Here is a 26,257-nt window from a genome sequence, read left to right as displayed (position 1 = left end):
ATCGGCCAATCAGCACTCTTGTGATTAGCACTGCACACACTTGATTATGCTGCCAGCTGCAGTGGAGAGTGCATGAGAGAGAGACTGCAGCTGAATAAATATATTGTAAATAGTTGCCACTCATTACCCATGTAATGTAAAATGTAAGTGCTCACATATTCTCATAATCGTACTCTGGCTGTAACTCTGTGCATTTTAGGATTCACAGTGATGTCATGATTATTATTGAAGTGCCTTATGATTGCGGTGGTCTCAGGCTAAAGTGTATGTGGCCTTGTAATACTAGTTACTAGTGACTTGAAGAGAGAATCCCAGCATCCCTGCATTCTTGCTGATGCACCACAGTGGTCACCTACTTCCAACCAGCTACAGTTACAGTTTGAGCTATCAATCCTCCATTACATTCAGTATAGCACTTGGCAGTGGTAAGCTCGTGCTAAAGCTTCCAGCAGATTTGATTTGACTTTCTTTTTGTGAGGTAGTAACAAGTACCACCTTACCACCACTCGCTCTGCAGCTGGGAATTTCAAAATTTCAAATAACTTTAAAAAGAGAGAGGAGATAGAAACCATCACCCTAATCCATCCCAAATCTGTTTTTTCTTGTCTTCCACAATACCAGCCTTTTAAACAAAAAATAACATTGATCAATTCAACCTAAATTCCTGGAGACGGATGTCTTATAAGATCAGTAGATTAATAAAATGCTCAAATTAAACGTATTTTAATCTTCCAATAATCAACAACAGATAAACAAGAACAATGTGACTCTGGTTCAATATATAACTGGTTTATTTTCTAATAACATCTCATTTACAAAAACTGTGGAATCATATTTCTACAAAGTAAAATTATTGGTACATTTGTTTGAAAAAAACCCCATATATACATGTGTGTAGAATCAGGTTTTAGTGGATATACATACTTATTTATATGACAACATTTTCAGATTGCAAAGTAAAAAAAAAAGAAAACTAAAATCTTGGAAACATATTTGATGTCTCGCAGCATTTAGAATCATGGACACACATTACATTCACTAAAGCAAAACAACTGGAGATGTTTCCTGGAGTAGATTAATATGACTAATAAAAAGTGTGTCTGTCATCAGTGTTTCTCTACACAGGAGGAGACTCTTCCTCCTACAGTGAGCACAGAGACATTGAGGAACCAGACAATATCCAGAACCCAGCATACAGAGGTTCAGTGAATGTGATGTTGAAGGTGTGGAGGTGGATCAGTGTGTCAGAGGAGACTCTGTAGAAGAACAGAGTGCCAGCAGGACAGTCCACATACACTGCTACTCTGTTAGAGACAGAGGAGGAGGAGGAGGAGGAGGAGGAGGAGGAGGTGGAGGGGAGGTCTTTTTTCCTGTTATTGTGCCAGATAGAGTAACCATCATCATCAGAGCACCTCAGACTCCAGGAGAGATTATTCCCTCCAAACAAGCAGTCATTACTGTCTCCTTTCCTTCTGATTCCTCTGTAACTCACTGATATATAAACCAATCCACTCCACTCGACCTCCCAGTAACAGCGACCAGTCAGACCATCTCTACACAGCAGCTGATAATAGACATCAAATCTCTCTGGATGTTCAGGATATGGCTGCTCCTCTGTCACTGCTGTCACCTCCCTGTTGTTGTCAGACAGTTTGAGGTATTTGTGTGCTGTGTTTGTGTCCAGTGTGAGTTCACAGACATCTGATGTAGAGAACAAAACACAATACAGCAGCAGTTTATCATCAAACACACCTGGTTTACTTGTTGATTTATTAACAGACTCACTGTTAATTAGAAATAAACTTTATAATAACTCATCTTTTTGGATCTTCTTTCAAACTGAGAATGTAATGCAGATAAACAAGCTTTTGATTTAAACTTCTTTAACATGTGCTGCCTTGTTTTCATGAATCAAAGTGAACACACACTTACACTTCCTCAGACCAGGTTTCAGCCTCTGCTCCCCACAATGATCCACCCTGGAGGAAGAAACAAAGTCAGAATGAACCTTCAGAAGTTTCCTCATCAATGATCTTCATAAAAATTCACTCAGAACCAACATTAAGACAAAACAGCTGGATTTATAAACACATAAAAGCAGCTTCAGCATGTTTGGATTCTGTGAAGAAGCATCAGAGCTGACCGACCTCAGAGGTCTGCAGGGTTCAAACTGGATCACATCATCCCTGATCACACTACCTGTTGCCTTATTCTCTTATTTAATTTAACTAATTCACTCTCAGAACAACTGGACTCTGAATCACTGGATATTCTGGTTCATCTTGGGAATTTTCAATGAAGAAACATAAAAAGTTTTTTCTGCACCATCACTATGCTCAGCTGCACTCTGGTCCAATGTAAACTCATCATTTCAAAAGTCTATCTATCTATATCTGGATAAAATCCAGATCAGTCATCATGTCATCATGTCAAATATTTTTTTAAGCACTGGGGACTGTTTTTTATTTTGGCTTAGGGTAGGGACATACAAGTTTAAATGGTTACATTTTGTATTTATTTTAAAGACTTTTTCTTTTCAGAATATGTGTGTTACTGCTGTCTGGTGATGCTGATATGATGAAGTTCAGGATGGGATGTTGAAGCCAGGACCATGTGAGGCTGATATCTGGTGCAGTTCCTGCGGGACACACAGCTGCTTCACCAGCTCTGCCTTCAGCTACAGCTCTGCACCAACCGGAGATCAGAGATTCAGCTCCATGAAGACATGAACTGAGTGTCTCAAGTGTAAATGAGATCGTTGTTCTGAGGTGACACATGATTCATATCTTCTTTTACATCCTGTTTTAAAGTTATTTGTCACAGAGCTTCATGATTCTGATTTTAAAAAATATATGAAATATATTTCTCTTAGAACTACATTCAGTAATATTTTTAATTGTGGACATGTCAATTCCATTCCAGTCTGCGGACTTCTAACTCTTGGGATTTTTAACAGTGTCAATAATTTCTTTTTCATCTGTTCCCCTTATAAACATAGATTCTTTCCACATTATCTCTGCTACCAGTCTTTGCAATCTCCCTAGCCAAACCAGGACCAAACAAAACATATGATTAAACGAGTTCATGTCATTAATAGTTGTGTTATTCTTTGTCAGGAAATGGGTTAGCCTGCCTTCCCAGATTTATTTTTAATAATGGCATTTAATACTTTCATGTAAACATAGCACAAACAGTAAGGAAATTTGTGTTTGGTAGATTATTTCTTTGTTGCCCCCAGGTGCTGCCAGGAGGCCTGCCATGACTGCCCTTCACCGTCAGGCCCGTTTGCGCTGGTGTTGGCAACACGTGCATTGGAACCTGAACATGTGGAGGAACGTTATGTTCAGCGATGAGTCCAGATTCTGCCTGCAGTTGGATCATAGGGTCAAAGTGTGGAGAAGACGCGGAGATCGCTATGCTGATTGCTGCACTGATAGAGTAACATCTTTTGGTGGAGGCAGTGTGATGGTGAGACTACCTCCAGAATTTGGGAGTGGAGAGGATGGAATGGCCTGCCAGCAGTCCTGACCTCAACCCCATTGAACACTTGTGGGATCAGCTTGGGCGTGCTGTTCATGCCAGAGTGACCAACACAACCACGTTGGCTGACTTGTGACAAATGCTGGTTGAAGAATGGGATGCCATCCCACAGCAGAGTGTGACCAGGCTGGTGACCAGCATGAGGAGGATGTGCCAGGCTGTTGTGGCTGTATATGGTTCTTCCACACGCTACTGAGGCTCCTGTTTGTTAAATGAATAAATTGTTAAATTACCAATATGTCTTGTTTCTTCAAACTTCAATCATCCAATCCACCAAACACCAAACAATGTCAATGGCAGAATAAGCTGTTTGGCATTGGCAGAGAAGATTTGGCAAATTTTTCATCGGCACAAGCGACATACTCAGCTCTGTTCCTCACAAATGTGGCACTATTTAAAAGGGAAATAAATAGGCTTTTCAACGGTATAATATTTATTGCCAAGAAGCATTGTTACAACAAAGAAATAATCTACCAAACACAAATTTCCTTACTTTTTGTGCTATGTTTATTTTGAATATAGTTTTTGTTGTCCTCCAGTAGATTAGCGTAGTAGTCCTTTTTGCTGCTTCTCATAATTTTTGTCGGTTTGTCTTTATGTTTTATATGTGTGTTCAGCTTCTTTTGTTCTTTTCTTTAAATATTATATAATAATTTTTTGTATAATAATTTTTTCTTCTTCCATGTGTTTAGTACTCCCTTAGTACTACATCTTCCACATAGACTTTATTCTAGTCTTGTTTCATTAGGTCTTCTTTAAAGGAAATAATAGACCCTTGTGTTTTGTGTCTAATTGTTTTAAAGGTTTTAACATCTTTCTTGGCCCTAGTACAGCCCCGTATGATTGTAAAGACTGGCAGATGACCACTTGTGTCATTTATTAGTGGTCCACTTACTACTTTCTTATCAATAAAATTGGTGAATATATTGTCAATTAGTGTAGCACTCTGTGTTGTGATTCTAATTGGCCGTGTAACTGAGGGATATAGATTTATACTGTACATTGAATTGATGAAGTCTGTAGTAGGGGTGGGCCTGAATCCAAATATGTTATTCGGCAAAGCACAAATAGTGGGTTTTTATGAACATTTATTTTGCATAAATATTTTTAAAATTATTTGTTTTTGGGAAAAAAAACAAAAAACATGTTAAATACTGGCACGCAGGTCGGTTACATTACTATCTCAGTCTCTCTCCTCTGCTCCGTTGTTACGTTTATCAGCAGGTCTTAACGAGGGCAGTCACATCCACCTGCTACATGATGCAGGTTTCCTTATTTGGACATCACTCCCAAGCAAAGTGCTCTCAAGGGACTCTCCATAACCTGTTGTTCCCTTTCTCCTTTTCACAAAGTTAAGTTGTAAAAAATAGGCAATAAGTGAAAAGTGCAAAGCAGGAATTGCCTTTTAAGGTTTTAGCTCAGTAGTCAGCGCAGTCATCTATGATCTGGGAGACTCGAGTTCAGGATCTGGTGTGGGGACCTCCTTCGTAAGATAGTTTGTTCATAAATACTTATTTTAACACTTTAATATCCTAAAATTAAAAGCGTAATAAAAACAAAAACTGTATTCTTACACCTATTTCCACTTTTATTCAAATACAAATACAAATAATTTTGCTGCCACAACAAAGTCTTCAGCAAGTCAGTATTTAAATCCCAGCAGACAAAAAACATTTTCTCATTATTAATGTCATTATACAGTTCCAATAACATTTCGCTAAATGTGTTGATACAAGATCCTGGTTTTCTGTATACACAGCTTATTATCCATCTGAGTTTCTACTGTGTATTCTCCATAATCAGATAAACATAAACAGATTTACTTTTATAGATTTTGTCGAAATATAAAGCTTTTGTTTGAGTACTGTTAGTAAAAAACATCTCGTATCCCTCAATTTCGACCACATCAGTTTGCTCCTTACTAAGCCAAGTCTCAGATATCCCTATTGCTGTGAACTTCTTGTCCAGAAGTCTTAAACAGTGCAATAGTGCAAACAGTTTTTACATTTCTTTTAAACTGTTCTGTTTGCAATGACTGTGTGTATTATTGGAGAAATTATTTTCAGGGTCAATATCATTTTCCATATCTTGTGATTTATGTTCAGTGTATTTGAAAGTTTTCAAGTCCAGTTTTTCCTATTCCGTAGATGAATGACCTCTGTCTGAACTTGCCATGGGTGTGTTTAGTGTTTTCAGTTAATCACTATTTAAGTCTTCCATTACCTTGTTGTGTCGCTCTCCCTGGATTTATTCATCAAACTTATCCAGTTCATTGAAGTTCCTGATGATGAGAGCTTTCCCTGCCTCTGGTGTTGATCCATTCAGCTTAATGAATATTTTGCAGCATTCTTGTCCAAGTTGCATGGATCTTGTTTTGTTTTTTTAATATGCGGGCTCTCCTTGCGATGTCTGGGTTCTTTTTGGTGAGATGTTTGTTGATGTACACATCAGTCCCCTTTAGTTTCTTTCCTTGTCTGAGGAGCTCGTACTTTTTCTTTCTGTTGGTGAAGCTGATGATTATGGCTGGTGTTGCAGTTTTGTTTTTGTTGGGCAGTGTGTGACAAGCTTCGATGTCACTGCTTTCAACAGAAATGCCCTTGCTGTCCAAGAAGCCAACCACCTCGGAAGCATCAACCTTATGTCTGGCAGTGGTACCCTCGGGGGCCGAAACTGCCCCAGGGTAGAACTGGTGTCTGGTCTTCAGGCCACTGATAATAAGATTATCTGGGAGTACTGCTCCAGGGGTCCGTTTCACAAAGCAGGCTCAACAAACTCTAAGTCTAATCCTGAACTCTGAGTTGATCTACTCTGAGATAGGAAACTCTGAGTTTCCGGTTCCAGAACAGCTGATTTGAGTCAGTTTAATCAACTCGGAGTAGTTTCACCTGGAGTTAAGTGCGTGCACCACAACAATAAAAAGCCAGCATCAATGGAGCCCCGATCCGCAACGGGGAAGAGGATGGCTGCGTTTTTCACCCCACTAGCACTAGAAATCTTAATGCGCTCATACGGCGAGTTTGAACACGTTTTCAGAGAGAAGTGCAACACCGCTGCAGCTGCAAAGAGAGAGAGACGGCGTGGGAGAACATTGCTGCTCGGGTCAATGTGTAAGTTTAAATGTAGTCCTTTGCAATCACAATAATATTACAGGGGAAAACTGCTTGAATGGTCGCCTATTAATTTATTTCATTTAGGTGCAATCCCGCATTCAAATTCAAATAGGTGAGACCTCGGCATAATCTCATGGGGGTACCTCATTGTGATCATGTTTTACATTGTAAAGTAAATATTAAGTGGCTGTTTGACTGTGCAGTTGTTTTATCCCCAACGTAATGCTGGTTTCACACACATAAATGTCCTCTCATCTATATCATGTTCTGTTAAATAATTAAGCCTATTTAAACTAACACAGACTTCTACTCAGCCAACAGAAAGAAGGCAGATGCCCGTAAAACGGGTGGTGGTCCAGCACCGCCACCTCTAACGGAGGCAGAGGAGCTGGCCCTAAGCTCAAAAAGATAATTGTCTGGAAATGCTAGAACATCTATGCATGGTCTGATAACCATCTCCTGACAAATATTTAATTCTCTGCACAGTAATGCTGCACCTTCATCCACGGGATCGTTATCAAAAGGACATGCCATGTTAGTGAAAAAAGTTGCCACCTACTGTGCCCAATGGACTTCTAATATACTGACTCTGATTTCTTTTAATGATTTTTTTTACATTACGGACGACAGAAAAAGGCTACGCCAAAACTCGCCTGCTGACTGAATGCATGAGGAAATCAAATGGAGTGTGTGGCTCTGAAAGAGGGCGGAGACAGAGAGAAACTCGAGGTTCATTGAGGAAAAACCTGGCCCCGACCAGGTTAGGTTCATAGAGTCTGTTACTACGGTAACTGACCGAGAGCTTAAGTTATATCTCTCTCTGAAACAGGCTAGAGTTACCCCTCTTTCTCTGGTTTGAGTTACCTCCCTTTTTGAAACGGAAAACTCAGAGTTTCCCTCATTTCAGGGTTAACAGACTCTGAGTTTTCACTAAACCTGCTTTGTGAAATGGACCCCAGGTCGGCCACTCGATTCTCAAAGTATGATCTTTTTTTCTTTTTCCATGTTTTGTTTCTTAAGTAATTGAACTTCTCCCATCAGTTCCATTATCCTCTTTTGTTGTGCAGTGTCTGTTGCGATCTCAACAAACAAAAAGTCAAGAGATTACTTAATCTTTTCTACCTCATTGGGCTAAACAGGCCAGTCAGCAGGCCAGCCAGCAGGCCTGCCAGTGTCCAGTGTCCAGCCTCTGCGACAGTGAAATAGAGTCCCAGCAGCGATCAGTGAGCAATATCCAGCACCTCAGAGGTTAGTTAAAAGTTAAAAGCACTAAATAGTCGAAAACTCTGGAAAATCCGGAAAACTCGTCCTCCTCCTCCCTCTGCTGCTGATGTGATTCATTGCCTGCAGGTACCGCCGGTAGAGGGGAGGGACTGGTTTTTCTCAGCCAGTAGCTAAGTTTACAAGAATTTGACTGGTTTAAAGATACATGGCAAACTAAGATTAACATTTAGGCTACATACAGACAGATTTCATTTTAGCTTGTTCATAACAATTTGCTATTAGTTTAACCAGCACACTGTGGTTGTGTAAAACGTTCCGGCAGTGGATGGGACACTGTAGGCAAAGCAGATGAAAATATCGCTTCTCTGCATGTTTATGCTGGCTGTGTTCTGCAGATGCTTTGACCAACCAGAGGAGTCACTATTACAGAAACAGACAAGATTGCCAGCAAGAGATACTGTATACAGTGGAATCAAACTGAATCCCTGGTCATTGCTGTCGTCATAGCTTCATGGACAGATACAGTATATTAACCTGTTAAATGGCACTGTCCCACCCATGGGACACTTTATCCTCTGTAACTTTGGTTCAGGATCTCTTATACTCGTTCTGATTTTTAGGTTGAAACATTTAAAGAGTTGCCTTTCAAATGAAGGGTTGAAGAACAGTAACCTTTATATTCTGGGTACATTATTTAGTGCGCAAAAATGGGGGTGCCTGGTAAGAGGTCAATATTCTATACATTAAAAAAACACACTAGCAGACAGAAATGCATGTTGCTAACAAATGTGTGACTCAGCAGTCCTCAGCTTGTCAGTGTGACAGAGAAACAGTGTGTGAGCTCTTGTCTGTTCATACCTGAGAGTGTCCAGCCTGCAGTGTGGATCCTTCAGCAGCTTCACTCCTGAGGCTCCTGGATGATTGTAGCTTAGGTACAGCTCTCTCAGATGGGAGGGGTTGGATCTCAGAGCTGAGGCCAGAGAAGCACAGCTTTCCTCTGTGATCAGACAGCCCGACAAGCTGCATGAAAATATACACATACACAGACACACTAGTCAACTAAATAATACATTTGTCTTAAGAAAACAACATCATCCACAACATCTTTTGTAAGAATCTTAGTGAAGTCCCACAGATTATAGACAATAATATTAACCAATGTGTAAATGTTGAAGAGATAGGGGAATCCTGACCTGAGAATTTCCAGTATACAGTTTGGACTCTCCAGTCCAGCAGAGAGCAGCTTCACTCCTGAATCATGCAGGTCATTGTCACTCAGCTCTAGCTCTCTCAGACTAGAGGACCGGGAGCTGAGAACTGAGGACAGAGCGTCACAGCTTCGCTTTGACAGATTACAGTCACTCAACCTGAGGGAGAGCTAGTGATTAAGACAAACACTGACACAGTTTCTGTTGTTTACAAGGTAAAAAGCATGATGCAGCTTCAACATGATCTAACCACAGCTGCTGAATCATATCTGATTGAATGTGAATGTATTACATTATTATGAAAAGATGAATGACACAAATGCAATTAAAGAAATTAAGGGGTCCTTGTTGGTGGTACTCTCTTTCTCTCCATGAACTGCTGTGATGGCAGCATGACTGACATTTGCGGTGGCCTCTCTTAGTTCCAACTTTGCAGTGTCTTTGTCCATGTCTACGTCTACGTCTGTGTCATTGTGTGGAGTGCAAGAGAAATATGTCTGATCGTCAGTTTCTTTTGGACATTCGAAACACTTCGAAAGACTTTTGCTATGAGACATACTGGCTGGGAGACCTAAATTAGCTGAGTGTGCTTGGTCTGCTACGCCCAGTGGACCCAAAGGAGACCATGGCCTTGCCTGGAGCTGAGCCAGAGAGGAAACATCAAAAGCAATGCTACAGGACATGGAAGCAGAGCAAGCACGTAGGAGCGCAAGCTGACGGTTTGAGAGCAGCTGTAACAGCTGTCAATCATGACGTCAGACCCCCTTTTTATATTGTCAAATAATTAATTAAAAACAAACTTATCAGGAAAAATTATGTTTGTCCATCAATATGACATCATGCTGTTGTACAAACATCAGCATGATAAGAACTACTTAAAATGACCATCTTTGGGAAAAATTTATTTGATGTGTACTTTGATTTTTTTCATTTGGCTCATGTCCCATCCACTAACATGGGGGGGGGGGTGGGACTTATGATAAGATGTTTTAGCTTCACTTTTGGGGGGCTGTCATGATGTCCATCTTTATATACAGTCAAAGATACTGTCAGTAGCTGTCTTAACTATAGCAAATATCTACCCTTCGAGTTAACTCTGACAGACTGCATCCTTCATGGCTGATAGTATTAACCGTTCCAAATATAGATGTTATTTTTATGGACAGCTGGTCACATGCACATACACATATTTGTCATTTGTTGATGCATTTTAGGGAGAAATTGGGGACCCCCTTTTTTCTTCAGAACTGCCTTAAGTCTTCATGGCATGGATTCAACAAGGTGCTGGAAACATTCTTCAGAGATTTTGGTCCATATAGACATGAGAGCATCACACAGTTGCTGCAGATTTGTTGGCTGCACATCCATGATGCAAATCTTCTGTTCCACCACATCCCAAAGGTGCTCTACTGGATTGAGATCTGGTGACTGTGGAGGCCATTTGAGTACAGTGAACTCGTTGCCATGTTCAAGAAACCAATTTGAGATGATTTGAGCTTTGTGACATGGCACGTTATTCTGCTGGAAGTAGCCATTAAAAGACAGGTACACTGTGGTCATAAAGGGATGGAAATGATCAGCAACAAGGCTATGGCGCTTAAACAATGCTCAATTAGGTTATGCCTGACTTCCATCAACATATTGACTGTGCTACAGGAATAAACAGTCTGGATAACTGTTATGCGCAATTCAAAAACGTATACAGAGCAAAATCACTACCCGCATTTGGGAAGTGCGACCATGCGGCCATCTTGCTAAGGTTAAAGTATGTAAACAAACTATGACGCATGCCTGCAGTGACGCGAGAAGTGAAATGGTCAGGCCAATCAGAGGCCACCCTACAATCTGCACTACAGAGTTGATGAACCGGCAGTCTGAGGCTGTAAATAACATTCCTGAAGACACCTGTAAGTAAACCTGATTGTTTATTCCTGAGGTCATTAATTCCCACATGGATGACAATGGTTGAGGGAGATGAGTTTTGATCCAGCAGTTGAGGGACTTTGGAGTCTATATCCTGGACTCTGGCACCTGAGTAGCAGAAGGTGTTAGACGCAGGCAAGGTGATGTGTCGAACCATGGATGAGCCGACTCCAAGAATCCAAGTACGTTATATGGCAAAGCACAAATACTGGATTTTTACCACAAATATTTAAAAAATTATTTGTTATCGGGAAGAAAAAAAAAACATGTTAAATACCAGAACACGGGTTAGTTACATCGCTATCTTGGTCTTTCTCCTCTGCTCCGCTGTTACGTATATCAGCAGATCTCAATGAGGGGAGTCACAGCCACCTTCTACATGCACATTTCCTAATTTGGACATCACTGCTGGAGTTGGGGGTGTTCCCCAGAGATAAAGCTGAGCTACTGACACATGCGAAGTGCTCCCAGGGGACTCTCAATAACCTGTTGTTCCCCTTCTCCTTTCCACAAAGTTGTAAATAGGCAATAAATGAAAAATGCAAAGCAAGAATCGCCTTTGAAGTTCTTCCCTACACGTTACACGGTGTGCTGTCTGTGTGTTATGGGTGTAGGTAGGTACAGGTAATAGGTAATAGGTAGAGGTTGGTCTGCAATGAGTGAAGTTTTAGCTCAGTAGTCAGCGCAGTTGTCTATGATCTGGGAGACTCCAGTTTGGGACCCTGTGTGGGACCTCCTGACAAGTTTCTATTAACTTGACAAGTTTGATATGGCTGTGTAAAAATCATAGAATGTAAAAAATATGGACGTGGCTACCATAACGTCACCCACTGATTTCTAGAGAGTGATTTTTAAGCTCAAAGTAGGCAGCTCCAGCTGTCGCCATCTTGGCAGTGCCTGACTCCGCCTAACTCCTGGTTAATCCGAAATGGGCAAAGAGGTGGAGCTAAGGCTAGTCAAATGAAGCCTGGTTGCTGACACAAGCTAACCTAATGGCTAGCGACCTGTCACTCAAAGCACCCATGTCCTTAATTATGCATAACTTTACGGCTTAATAAAATTTAAACGGATGAGTTTTCAAAAAACTCACCTCACAACTCACAGTTGTCATGAAAAGGGAAATTACAATAATCATATTTTGCACCAGGCTGTAAAGTGGGACATTTTAACATGGGGATCTATGGGGATTGACTTGCTTTTGGAACTTCAAGAGGCCATTCGAGGAACTGCAGTTTTTGGCACTTCTGCATGGGCTCCATTTTTCAGCCCTGGAGGTTGCCGCTTGGTAACAATACTGGTGGTGGATAGGAGACTTGATAAATGACTCTTATTCACAAAAGTTTTATTGCACTTACAGTAAGAAGTGTAGTTGTTGTGAAAATGTATTTCACTGTAATCATGAGGCCATATCACATATCATATGTTTCAAGCAATATAAAAAGTTGACCATACCATTTAATGTTTGAGGTATGACAGAGTTTTGCACAAAAGCATCACAGTATGATCTGACCTGAGAATCTCCAGTGTACAGTGTGGGTTCTCCAGTCCAGCAGAGAGCAAGTTCACTCCTGAATCCTGCAGTCTGTTTTCACTCAGATCCAGCTCTATCAGACTACAGGCCCGGGAACTGAGAACTGAAGACAAAGCATCACAGCTTCTCTCTGACAGATTACAGCATTTCAACCTGAGGAAGAGTTAGTGATAAAGACAAACACCATTTCTGTTGTTAACAAAGTAAAAAGAATTTAAAATATTAAAGTTGTCTTCTCTCTCTCTATAAATCATTAGAATCTTGGTCAATTAAGAGAATTTTAATCAAGTGATTGTTTTTATGATTTAAAAAAAATGGAAAACATTACACAAGATAAGTCATTACTTCAAAAATGAGAGTCACATCCTTTCGATCACAGTAATTTATACAAATATGCTTTGATCATCGATAGATAGTGAGATGCCCCCATGGCTTAGGGGTTAAGATGCCTACCATGTAATACAAAATCAGGCATAAAAAACATAAAATGCCCCAAAATTTTAAAAAAGAACTAGATTGTATGAGCTCATTTTGCATGTACATTCACCTGAAAAGGTATAATAACACTGACAAAACAATAATATTTCTATTAAACTAACTAATCAATTTGTTGACTAAAGCTTTACTTTCACTAGTTGGGAACAACTCTACACATGTGATACAGTTCGTATCTGCAGTTATCTGTGCACCTACAGAGCTTTGTTGGAGGCTTTGACCACTGGCAGCAGCCTCAGAAGAGCCTCCTCTGAAGCAGAGTATTTTTTCAGGTCAAACACATCCAGATCTTTTTCTGACGACAGTAAGATGAAGACCAGAGCTGACCACTGAGAAGGAGACAATTTATCTGTGGAGAGACGTGCTGAACTCAGGTACTGTTGGATCTCCTCCACTAGAGAACGATCATTCAGTTCATTCAGACAGTGGAACAGATTGATGCTTCTCTCTGAAGACAGATTCTCATTTATCTTCTCCTTAATGTACTCGACTGTTTCATAACTCATCTGTGAGCTTCTTTTCTTTTTTAGTAGGCCTCGTAGGAGATTCTGATTGGTCTCCAGTGAAAGACCCAGGAAGAAGCGAAGGAACAAGTCCAGGTGTCCATTTGGACTCTGTAAGGCCTTGTCAATAGCGAACCTGTGGAGCTCTCTCACAGACGTTTTGCTGAAAAACATTCGTACATGCTCACCGCAAGTTTGCCCTGGCTCAGACATGACATTCCTGTTTCTGTCAATGAGAGACTTCTCTACATAGAAAGCTGCCAAAAACTCCTGAATGCTCAGATGGACAAAGCTGAACATCTTGTCTTCATTCCCACGCTCCTCTTTAAAGATCTGTGTGAACACTCCTGAGCACACTGCAGCTCCACTGACATCAATGCCACTCTCTCTCAGGTCCTTCTCGTAGAAGATCAGGTTGCCCTTTTCCAGCTGGTGGAAAGCCAGTTTTGCTAATGATTTAATGTACTTAACGCACTTTTCTGGGCCATATTTTTTTTCCGTCCGAAGAATCTGAAACATCAGGAATTTTGTGTACATCTCAGTCAGGGTCTTGGGCAGCCCTCCTCCCTCTCTGTTTTTCAACACATCCTCCAGAACTGTAGCAGTGATCCAGCAGAAGACTGGGATGTGGCACATGATGTGGAGGCTTCGTGATGTCTTGATGTGGGAGATGATTGTGTCCTGTGTGGCCTGCTGCTCATCTCTGAATTTCTTCCTGAAGTACTCCTCCTTCTGTTGGTCAGTGAACCCTCTGACCTCTGTTGCCATGTCAACAAAATCAGAATGGATCTGATTGGCTGCTGTAGGTCGTGTGGTTATCCAGAGGCGAGCACAGGGAAGCAGATTCTTCTTGATGAGGTTTGCCAGCAGCGCATCCACTGAGGTGGTCTCTGTAACATTAAAATCTTCATCCTGCTCTTCATTAGTAGAGCAGTCCAGATGAAGGCGGCTCTCATCCAGTCCATCAAACACAAACAGAAGTTTGTATTTACTCTTGTCATAGTTGGTGTTTCCTGATGACTGTAGAGTTGTAAAGATGTGATTAAGAGCATCCTCCTTGATATCTTTGGTCTCCCTGATACATTTATGAATGAGCTCGGCCAAACAAAACTTTTGCCCCATCAGTAAATTCAGCTGACGGAATGTGAAGGGGAAAATGAGATGCACATCTTGATTGGTTCTTCCTTCAGCCCAGTCCAACACAAACTTGTGCACAAGAAATGTTTTTCCAATTCCTGCAATTCCATTGGTCAGAACTGTTCTTATGGGTCTGTATTTTCCAGAAGGGTGTTTGAACATGTCACTGGGTTCAACTGATTTCTCTGTTTCTGTTGCCTTCCCTGCCATCTCAATCTGTAGGACCTCATGCTGTTTGTTGATGTGTATGTCACCCCCGGCTGTGATGTACAGCTCTGTGTAGATATCATCCAGACGTTGCTCATCCTTCTTCTTTGCCAATCCTTCTTGTGCGCACATAAACTTGTTCTGGAAGTTTTCTCGAAGCCATTTTTGGTAATTTGAGATGGGTTGTGGCTCTGGTTCTGTGTGACACAAATAGAAAAGAAACATGCAAGATGCAGTCTTTTTCTCACAAGCAGCAGTAAAGGCATGACTTGTTTTTGTAGAATAACTAAAATGTTCAGTCAAACTGAATTTTTCTGTTATAGGTGACATGCATCCTACTCTTTAGCTTTGAACACATCATTCTCTTTTAGACACCCCAGCTTTACAAGATTTACACAGAGGAGCTGCCTAGTACAACCAAAGCCCTTGACTGGTGACCACTGAATAGCTGCTGGTGTTGTTGCCATCCACTGGTTCAAATGTCACAAACAGAAGTCCCTCAGTATGAACTATAGTCCAACATGCCATCACTGTTAGGTGTAAAAGTACAACTGAGTGTGTTTTCAAACCACATAGGTCAGTGCAGCAAAGCTTTCTGCCAGACAATTTAGACTGTCAGCTTCAAAAGTTCAAAAGTGTCAGTCAAGGATACCTTGACTTTTGTTTTAAAGGAGAGGATCAAACACTTTGTATGACTTCAATTTGTAGAAACTAATATTGCCAGAATGTGTAGTAGAACTGATTATTGACTAACTAATTCTGACCTCCCCTCATTTGTCCTTGATTAAAACCAGATCTGATTTTAAGGTGCTTCTATTGATTTATGATTAGGGGAGACCACAACTCTCTATTTGCCCTCCTTGTGTCTTATGTCTTGTCTTGTCCTGTCTTGTATGTTTGTTAACTTATACCCTGTTTATTCAGGAGACATGGCCAGCTGTAGCTCAGGTGTAAGAGCAGGTTGGCCATTGGTTGTAGGGTTTGTGTATTATATAATATTATCTATCTATCTATCTATCTATCTATCTATCTATCTATCTATCTATAGGTGAGGAGGAAGAGGAGGTGAATGAAGAGGACGAAGGGGAGTCTGAATGGAGGAAGGTCCTCTGTTCTCTAAGGCGTCTGTAGCATCACTGACATTCACTGAGATACAGAGAGAGAGATTAGGGGCTCTGTTTTCATGAATCAAGTGGCACGGTACAGTCAGATCTGCCTGAGGACGTGGCAACACTCTCTTTGTAATTTGTTGTCTTAGTTCACCTGGTGCACCTGTTTGGTATTTGGATACCAGGTGGTATCAGAAAGAATACATTATCACACGTTATAGCTGGGCATGTTAGAGGCTGTGACAGTCAAGCCCAGTCACATTTGTTACTTTCATCCTCTTGACACAGGGTTTTTCCATTTCCTTGTCTGGCACATGCACAATACAGAAACACAGCTGCTTAACCTTTTTTTAAAAATTGAATTCATGTTTCTGGAGATGTTGAATATCTGATATCCATTTTTCTGTGCATAATGGTGCTCAATTTTATTTGACATCACAATGATCTAAACAATAACCATCTGCAGTCACTTGCACAAAATTTAACCAGCAGGTCTGCAGTGCATAATTGTGGTTTGACAGTGACATCTCTCTAACTAGAGACTGCAGATGGAACAAATACCTGCTGCCTTCAGGTGTCTGTAAAGATCATCACCAGAGTGAGGAAAACGCCAGTATATGTGATGAGCTGGTGTGGATAACAGATGCTGGTAAAAATGACACATTAATCTTTATTCTGTCTCCTGACATTAAACATGGAATGCAATTTTTCTTTGTGAGTTGGAGTCAGCTGATGGAAGAATGTATGACAGTGGTTCTCAACCTTTTTTGGGCCAGCACCCCCTATCCATTATTAAGGTCCCTTACGGCTCCCCATCAATTAAAATGTAGGACTTATTTTGCACAGAATGCACAGAATGTGCAAAATAAGTTACATGCAGACTGGTAAAAATCACTCATTAATCTTTATTCTGTCTCCTGACATTACAGATACCACAAGGAACTTTCATTTTGTGTTGATTTTAGTGGTCCCTGTGGACAAAAGCGGTAGTGTTTTCCCGGATTGAAGAGTGCATTTCCCATGAGCACTACCGCCTTGTATCATAAAGATATCATAAAGATATTGTGTCATGCCCAGCCCTCATGGGTTTACAAGACACCATAAATTACAACAAGCCAGGACCAGAGTACAACGTATATATATTGTAAAAAAGAAAATCTTTCACCTTCAAATCTAGACACCATCATTTAATAGTACAGACCTTCTAATTTACTGTCAGAAGCTTAAGGTATATTACTGAAAAGTCTAAGTAAATACTAATTAAACAATCTACTATACTATTTTTCTTTTTTAAACTCATGTGTCATGTGTCTATTAGTGGCTATGTAAGATTAATAATTGTAATATGATGATGATGAAGCAAAGTAAACTTTCTTTTAGTACCATTAGGTTACATGTAAGGCTACATTCACCCGGAATCCGACCCGGCAGGCATTTAGAATAACTATATAGAAATAGCCAATCTTCTCACTGATGTCTTATTTGCTTATGTAGGACATATAGACGCATCAGAGGCATCATGAGACTGTTTCATAACCAGTTAAAAGTCCTTGTAGTAACTTTTAACATGGGATGCATTTTTTTGTGAGATTGTGTCAGCTGGTGGAAGAATGTAGGATGAAAATTAAACAGCCAATGGTAAAAAATGCCCCCCTATTTATTCAGCTGAGAATCGGTTAGACCTACTTTACTCTAGAGATCTTATTACAGGCCTGCAGATAAAATTAACAGCATAGATGGAATGTACGCAAGTTAATTACAAAACAGAAAATGAGGGCATTAATTTTTTTTTATGCTGTTTTATGGCTCTTTGTCCTCACTGTGGGACAGCAGGAAACATCCTGAAAAACAGTTTCTAAACTGAGTGTTTTTCATCGATCTGCTGTTTTTCCTGCAAAAAAAATACAAATAACATTAAATAAAATCTATACGCGTTAATCATGGTAGACAGATGAAGGTCGTCTGTGTGAATGTGGAAGTTCTTCAGTATTAAAATAAGTAAATAACATGAACGTAGCGTTTCTGTCTGACCTCTGCAGTCTGGATGTGACAGATGGCATCTTGTGTGAACAAGTTAATATCTTGTTTGCATAAGATTGTTGCAGTTTCTCTCCTCCTGTGACTGACCTTCTGGTCCTGAGCTGCTGTCTGATAAACTCTGCAGCAGATCATTCCTGTTGATCTTCTGTAAAAGCTTCTTGGTCACCTCCACAGCTCCAGGAAGTTGGTAGGTCTGCACCATCAGATCCACGGTGTCCCGTCTCTCTGCCTTCTCCAGCTGGGATGCTTTGATGGCTTGGTGGCCTTCCAGACTTTCATCCTTTAGGAACCACTTGAAGTCCTCAAATTCCTTCTCTATCAAATCTTCCAGAGTGTTCAACAGGTCCTCCTTCATCTTCATTTCTCTCTGTTAAAATCAAAGAATATTTTCAACATGAAGGATTTTCCCTTTCCACAAACACAAATCTACAGCCAGATTTTCACCCCCATTGTCATTGCAGCGCTTTGTGAATACACCTGTATCACCGCACGGGAGCCATGGCCTAGTATGTGCCCAGTCAAACGTCAGCAGCCAGTAAAGATGGCATAACATGAAATGAACTAACCTAAATGCAAATCAGTGTTGTGTCATGTAATGCACGAGGGCTGCGTGTTGGCCTCAGGGAAGCAGACAAATCTCGCCGTGTGGTTGTAGACAAGCTCTTGGAGATCTGTGATATACTGTGTATTCAAGAGACATTCTTAGCTAAACAAGACTTGGAAAGACCAAATCCTTTACATAAAGACTTTTACAGGGCTGGTGAGTCTACTACTGACCTTAGCAGCAAAGTAGTTCAAGGCAGAATTCCAGGTGGAGTCGCCATTTTATGGAATAAGAAATATGATCAGCTGGTCAATGTGGTTAGATTAGATGTTGATTGGGCTATTGGAGTAGAGTTTCATTGTAATGACAAGAAGTTTATCATTTTGAACATTTTTACACCTTATGAGTGTTACCAAAATGAAGGGGAATATCTCAATAGCTTGGCATGTGTGATGTCTTTTATTCAGGACTGTGCCTCCACCTGCATCTATGTTGTTGGAGATATGAACGCTGATGTCTCTGATTTTAATTCTTTATTTGCTAATCACTTAATGCAGTTTTGTTCTATTGGTAAACGAAACAGCTTGGAGAACTACAGGCCTATAGCCTTAGCCAGCATATTATCCAAAGTGCTGGAGAGAACTCTACTAAATAGGCTGGAACAGTACACCCTGACTTCTGACAACCAGTTTGGCTTTAAACGTGAACATGGCACTGACGTACATTTTTACTTTAAAGGAGATTTTAGATAAATATGATTCCATTCCATTCAATTCCATAATTTTTATGTGTTTTATTGATGCTTCTAAAGCCCTTGACTGTATAAACCATGAAAAACTATTTAATAAATTACATGAAAGAGGTGTTCCTAGATTTCTAGTTAGAATCCTGGTTTTCTGGTACGCTCATCAGACGATGCAGATAAGATGGGGAAATTCTGCATCTGCTCCGTTCCATGTGAATAATGGAGCTTGACAAGGCAGTATTTTGTCTCCTTTCCTTTTTAACCTCTATATTGATGATCTGTCACTGCAGTTGAAAAGATGTGGAACAGGGTATATAGTTGGCAATTCTATCATTAACCACATCATGTACACAGATGATTTGGTGATTTTCTATCCATGTAGTGCTGGTCTTCAACAGTTGTTGAGGGTATGTTCACAATATGGTATAGATTTTGACATCAAATATAATGCAACTAAGAGTAATATTATGATAGTCAGAAGTAGAGAAGACAGAAAATTAGTATTTCCTGATTTCTTCCTGTCTGGCATTGCCCTTAATGAGTGTAATGAGGCTAAATATTTGGGCCATTATCTAACTAATGATTTATCAGATGACAGGGACATTTACAGGCAGTGTTGAAAGTTGTACGCACAAGCAAACATGTTGGCTCGTAAATTTAGTATGTGTTCAGTGACTGTGAAGATCTCTCTTTTTAAAGCTTTTTGTACCCCACTATATACGGCCCACCTGTGGCGGTGCCACAGAAAAGGCAGCATGCAGAGACTCACAGTGTCTTATAATGACAGTATGAGGCTGCTGCTTAAAGCTCCGAAAGCTAACGATATTGTTTCAGCTTTGATCAACCCTGAACTGAGTTCCGTCAGGTTCTTATCTAGACTGTGGAACCATTGGTGTTTTAGCCTAAATGCAATTTATTGTGGAATGCCTTTTGTTTTTGTTTTTTTGTAGTTGTGGTTTTTTTTAGATTGTTTATTAGTTTATTCTTTTTTTGTTTTAGTTTTATACTCTTTATACTCACTTTGTATTTTATTGTGCTATGGACCCTCCATGAGTTGTATCCTTAATAAAATTTGAATTGAAATTAATTGAATTGTGTTTAAATCTCTGATCCTGCCTGCTTCTCTTTTGGATTCTCCTGAATGCCAACTTATTATCAACCTCTGCCTTCAGTCAAAAAGTTTTTTTTATCTTACCTGCTCTGTTGTTGAGTCTTTCTTTTGAGTCCAAACATCACATACCAGAATCATTGGAAAATCATTGAGTTGGATTAACAAACAAGTAATGTCAGTAATGGAGGAACACAAGACTGAATGTGCAGTAAATGTAAAAAAACATTTGACAGGTGTGCTATAACCATGTATCACCAGCAGGGAGCACTGAAGCACCATGCTTAGCTCTGCAAAAATGTACAATTTAATACTGTTAAAGCAGCAATAAGGTACCGCCAATCACTGAATCTAAATTCTGTGTGGGTTTATTATTAACAATATTAAAATGTGAACACCATCAAACCCACACAAAGCAACATTTAAACAATAATATATAATAAAAAATAACATATGACACATATTCCAGTACACTAAAACAGACTACACAAAAAGTAGCTGAATGTGTCCCAAACCATCAACCAGCAGCACAGAACGGTTAGCTTAAATGAGGTCGACCGCTTCCTAAAACAGTGAAGAGATAGAAATGTATTTAACACTCACAGAGAAACAACAGCTGTCTTTTTCCTGACTGAAGTCTTGTTGATTGTAGATTCTCCTGCAGACTGAGAGAACTGAATCTGTGGAGTCTCTATGAGCCGATGAGCAGAGCTGAGAGACACAACATGAAGAGTGATGAAGATCTCAAACAGTAACTAAACCTTCACGTTTCCTCATGCAAGAGATAAAGAACATGATTAGTTAGTAGACCAGTATGTTGTGTTGCTACACCCATGAAATGTGGTTGTGAATAAGTGAGTTTAGTGATAAAGTGCTGCAGAAAAATAAAATCAAAACTAAAATTTGAAGCTCTGTACTGCAGTTTTTCCTTTATTAGGGCCCGAGCACCTAGCGGTTCGCTCACACTCTCCATTCAAATATATTTTTCTGTGTCCAGCTGTGTCCAGTGTCCAGTTACTTATTGTCTCTACACACCTGACAGTACACATGTCAATCAAACTTTGACCAGGTCATGTGGGTTAAAATTCTTTCCTTTTCTAAAAATGAAATTGATGAAAATTAGGAAATTAATTTGATTTACACACAAACTCATCAAGAATTTTTTTTACTAATTAAAATTCAAGTGAATGGGCCCAAAACTAATATTGATGACACAGGTGTGAGCAAGACAGACATGTCTCACCCTGCAGAAAATTCTCATCCTCACACCGTTGAGATTTGATGTTTCGCCATGACAGAGAAAGTTGCTATAACTTTATTGTAAATGCTCCAGTCTGCACCAAACTTTACATGTTTGATAAGAGTCCCGGCCTGAACACGTCTACATGACAATATTCCATCAGTGATGCAAACTGGCTGAATAGCGCCCCCTACGCAAAGCAGCCCCAGCAGCAGGCAAAACAGTGGACAAAGGAAGTGATGTTTATCTCCTTCTTGCACTGTCTGAAAACAGCCGGGGTCTGAAGACATCTACATGCCCGTCACAGAAGACCTTCGACTGCGCTGCCGCTTGACGTGTGTGGAGGCGCGAGGGCCCATTCATTGCTGCTTGCAGCTTTAATTTATATTTTGAGGATGACAGGTAAAACTTACCTAAGTTACTTTTGCTATAGTGGTTGTATAAATTAAGGACCTTAAACCTTCAGTGAACTGATCATTAAAGCTTTTTCTGTGTTGTATTTGGTGAGCTACAAGGAGCCACGGTGTGTTTGTCTGCTTTCATCTGATCACATCTGATCATCTGAGCTGAACAGATTCCTTCATCTGCCACAGTGAGAGCCACCAGTAAGTAACCAGTATCTAACCAGTATCAGCAGGAAAGAATGTTGTTCTAACACAGAAAAACTAGTTAAGTTTTGCAGAAGTGACACATCTATCATCTGTTTTATCTCTTTATATCATTTTAACCTTAAACTATATTTTTTATCATCAGTCACTGCTCCTGTGTTTTGTCCCTGTCAGATAAAAGATGAATACATATATGTAAAAATGTAATGTAGGTAAATGTATGTAATACACAGTAAGATTCCACCACTTTATCATCCATATAGGAAATTCAAGTCTGGTGAGATGAACTAATGTACAACTCTTTTCCTCGCTCTGACTCTGTTCTGTCACTGCTATTTTATTAAGATAAATGTTCACACACATTAATGTTTCTACTTCAACTGGATTAAAATGGAGGCTCTGCCTTTTTATTTACCTGTTGCCATGGTGAATTGTAATATCAGAGCTCCACTGATGATGGCTCTTTTCATTCATCATGCACTCGCGTAACTCAGAGGTTAATGTTGTTAAAAAATGCTCTGTGACAGTCATAGAAACCATGTTTGTGCATCTGAACAGTATGTTCCTGTGTGTTAGAGAAACAAAGAACATCTGTTCATGCTGAAGCTTATCCTGCCATGTCTGTATGGGTGTAACCACACAAACAGTAGTCACAACAACTCCTGGAGGTTGATGTGAAAGAGATGAAGGAGTATTCACCCCACTCTTCAGGTCTCACTCCTCTGCAGCAGCTTGTATGTCTGTATCAGTGTGAGTGAGCCGCTCTGAACATTAAAGAAAGTGTGACAATATTTACTGAGAAATTGTTTCTTTTCTCATTGATGTCAAGTGCAAGAGGTGAATTGCCACGGCAACACAAAATGGACGTATAAGTTGTTATGGCAAACATGTTGCACACAGTGCCTCTTTTTACAGAGCAGACACTGAGCAACATTAGCTTCAATTTGAAGAAGTGTCTTTGTCCATGCCCACAGATATGAATCTCTTCAGCTGTTCCACTTTATTCACCAGCAAATCTCTTAATATTTAAAACCAAAACAATGAGTTCAATCACTGTAAAAGGCTGATTGGAGCTGAGGGGAACTGCAGAGTCTGGTAATAATTTAGTGTGGGTTCATCACTACGTGCGACCTTTCACATCACATGTACAGTCCTCATCTGATCCTTTGTTAATATAAAAATATAAATTATACAGATATGGATTTCATGATTATTTCATCTCATTCTGTCGTTGCAGCTGAAATATCAGCTTGTCTAGTTAAAGCGTTTGCATACAGGCTCCCTGAGCTCCACAGCAACAGAGAAGCCCCTTAAACAATTCACACAAACATTTTATACTTTCAGCCTCCAACACAACCGTCAACACAAACACCTCATATACAATCACACTTCACTGTCTGCTACCTGTTTCCCAAATAATCAATAACAATTCCATATCGATGGCCAAAGCGCAAAACCTCGTATCTGCAGAATGATCTGATTGGCGGATTTCAGTTTGGATGATGAGAACAAGGAAGGTTTTGCTCATATTCAGTCTGTCTGCAAGATAATCAGGATAATCCCGCCCTTCATTGTGACAGAAAAGTCACACAATAAAACAAAAACACAACGCAGAGTCTCTGGATGTGTAGAGAGGCTGCAGCACGAATCACTGAACCTTCATCTCCAGTGGAAGGAATTCTGACCCGAGTATACTACAGTGTTATATTTACTACATCTTTTCACCTGAAAACAAACTGAATTTTATTTTTAATTTAATTTTAATTATTAACTTAATTTAGAGCATCGTTTTGTAGAACCTCTTCCAACTTGCACCAAGTGCAAAAGCTCCTATCTGCACTTTGCGATGCATTAATATCTATAACACATAATATAATAATATAGTCCACAAACAGTCTATTAAATATTGGGTATCCTTAACAAATAGCATTCTGCAAGAAAACAAGTTTTTTTTAGTTTTCTCAAAAAAGCGCATTTTTCAGATCAGAGGTTTTGCTCTTCGGCCGTCGATATATAATAATAATATCATGTCTGTCTTATACCGCTTCTTTCATTTAATTCCACTTTTCCAACAATCACTTCTTTAGAATCAGGATCACCGTATATCAGACACTTCAAATAACTTTTTCTATTTTTTCTTTCCTACAAAATATCTTACTTAAAACAGAACAATGTGGTTACAGCATATAAAATATCATAGATAAGGTCAAGAATACATCATATTCTTTTTAAAACAAAATTAATCAATTAAATACACTTCTGCACTAAATTAATAATCATCAAAATATTAATACAATAAAATAATTTCTCCAACAATACACATCTAATATCATTTTTTCCTCCAGTGTCTTCTCACCAGTGCAACTGTTCACGACCTGCAGCTCAAATCATCTGCGACTTTATCAGACAGACGACAAAAGCTCCAATATTTTCTGTTGTTTTGATACTTTTCAAAATAATTTTCAAAAGGTTTTAATACTTTTGTCCTGCTGTTATAAAAAAATGAATCTTGAAGTTGCTCATTCTTTAAAAAATAAGTCTTAGCTTACAACATTTAATTATGACCTAAGTATCATTAGTACCAGAGGAACATACTCATTTATTTACCATTTTCTTTTGACATTTTATTTCCACAGATATAAACAACTTGTGGAAAATAATAATAATTTCAAATAAACTTCACAAGGGATGAACAGCAAGGACTGGTCAGACAAGACTGGAAAAATTCAACCTCACAAAAATACAGAGACAACGAGAATTACGTAGACAACTGAAGACCACCAATATCAAAGGAGTTTATACTTGAGCTCAGATAAATGTGTTTATTAATTTATATTTAATAAAACTTACCAAGCAGAAACAGCATTCAGATTCAGGATTCAAAGTTCTTCAAATGTAGAAAGATGAACGATGCAGTTAAATTATTCCATCTTACACGTCAACTAAAAGTCGCCTTTGAGTTTCCAGATGAAGTTTCTGCTCTTTAGTCACAGAGAGGAAGATGCTGTTCTGATCTCAGCTTGCTCTTTCTTCTTCCTGTTGAATTTCCAGTCACCCTTAAAACGCTTACCTCTATCTCTCACTTCCACCCCCCTCCCTTGTGCTTAGTTTCCTCATTCAGGGAGAAAGGCATGAAGCATCAGACCTAATCATAACATAAGTCACATGTATGGTGGGAGATGTGCTTCCTTCTGCTTAAGCAAGATAAACATTCCTCAACTTAGTTATTACTACAATTATAGAAGCAAAAAATTAGAAAGTTAATTTAATTTTTATGCCTCCATCTCATCCTTGATAATCAAAAGGTTTACCTGCCTGGTAAATGCAGCTCAAATTATCTGTGACTTTATCAGACAGACGACCAAAGCTCCAGTGTTTTCTGTTGTTTTGATACTTTTCAAAATAATTTTCAAAAAGGTTTTAATACTTTTGTCTGCTGTTAAAAAATGCATCTTGAAGTTGCTTTGAAAATCGAGGGATTTTATTCTTGTGTGTTTATATAAATGTTAGATAAATGTGTTTATTAATTTATATTTAATAAAACTCCCCAAGCAGGATTCAGAGTTCTTCAAATGTAGAAAGATGAACGATACAGTTAAATAATTTCATTTTACACGTCAACTAAAAGTTGTCGTTGAGTTTCCAGATGAAGTTTCTGCTCTTTAGTCACAGAGAGGAAGATGCTGTTCTGAGCTGAGCCTCTTCTTTCTTCTTCCTGTTGAGAAAGCTTACTTGCATCTTTCACAAACAACCACCTCTTGTCATCTTTCAGTTCTGTACACCCTGCTTAGTTTCCTCGTTCAGGGACAAAGGCACGAAGCATCAGACCACCTCTAAAAAGATATACAAGTATAATTCACATATAAGGTGGGAGGTGCTTCAGTGAGATAAACCTTCTTCAATTAGTTATTACTACAATTATAGAGGCAAAAAGTTAGAGAGTTCATCTAATTTTTAATTTGCAACATCTCATCCTTGATATGTC

At 39.4% G+C, this 26,257-nt stretch overlaps 1 protein-coding gene across 2 annotated transcripts; it reads right to left on the bottom strand.

Annotated features, from left to right (window-relative positions):
• Nucleotides 1–791: 791 nt before the first annotated feature.
• LOC121907097 (NACHT, LRR and PYD domains-containing protein 3-like) lies at nucleotides 792–25,259 on the bottom strand. 2 transcript variants are annotated; one of them, XM_042426472.1, is made up of 9 exons: nucleotides 25,123–25,259; nucleotides 21,028–21,135; nucleotides 18,115–18,394; nucleotides 13,230–15,075; nucleotides 12,516–12,689; nucleotides 9,068–9,241; nucleotides 8,733–8,894; nucleotides 1,933–1,979; nucleotides 792–1,701 (listed from the first exon to the last, which is right to left on the bottom strand). In XM_042426472.1, the coding sequence occupies exons 3-9, from the start codon at nucleotides 18,386–18,388 to the stop codon at nucleotides 1,142–1,144; spliced, it is 3,237 nt and encodes a 1,078-aa protein (XP_042282406.1). In that variant the 5' UTR covers nucleotides 18,389–18,394; nucleotides 21,028–21,135; nucleotides 25,123–25,259; the 3' UTR covers nucleotides 792–1,141. The 2 variants fall into 2 exon arrangements, with proteins under 2 accessions (XP_042282406.1, XP_042282414.1); XM_042426480.1 differs by lacking the exons at nucleotides 18,115–18,394; nucleotides 21,028–21,135; nucleotides 25,123–25,259 and adding an exon at nucleotides 16,549–16,799.
• Between the last annotated feature and the right edge of the window lie 998 nt (nucleotides 25,260–26,257).

The sequence above is a fragment of the Thunnus maccoyii genome, chromosome 2 (genome assembly GCF_910596095.1).
Source record: "Thunnus maccoyii chromosome 2, fThuMac1.1, whole genome shotgun sequence".
Lineage (NCBI taxonomy): Eukaryota > Metazoa > Chordata > Actinopteri > Scombriformes > Scombridae > Thunnus > Thunnus maccoyii.
The sequence above is the reverse complement of the archived record's forward strand: the minus strand, read 5'-3'. Positions and strand labels throughout refer to the sequence as shown.

What these genes read in the sequence shown, in the direction of transcription:
- LOC121907097 (XM_042426472.1), bottom strand. Translation starts at nt 18,388, where the DNA reads ATGAAGATGAAGGAGGACCTGTTGAACACTCTGGAAGATTTGATAGAG. An exon ending in CAGCAGCTCAGGACCAGAAG is followed by an intron (nt 15,076 to 18,114) that starts GTCAGTCACAGG and finishes TGTGTCACACAG; the next exon opens with AACCAGAGCCACAACCCATC. An exon ending in GAAACCTGGTCTGAGGAAGT is followed by an intron (nt 1,702 to 1,932) that starts GTAAGTGTGTGT and finishes TCTCTACATCAG; the next exon opens with ATGTCTGTGAACTCACACTG.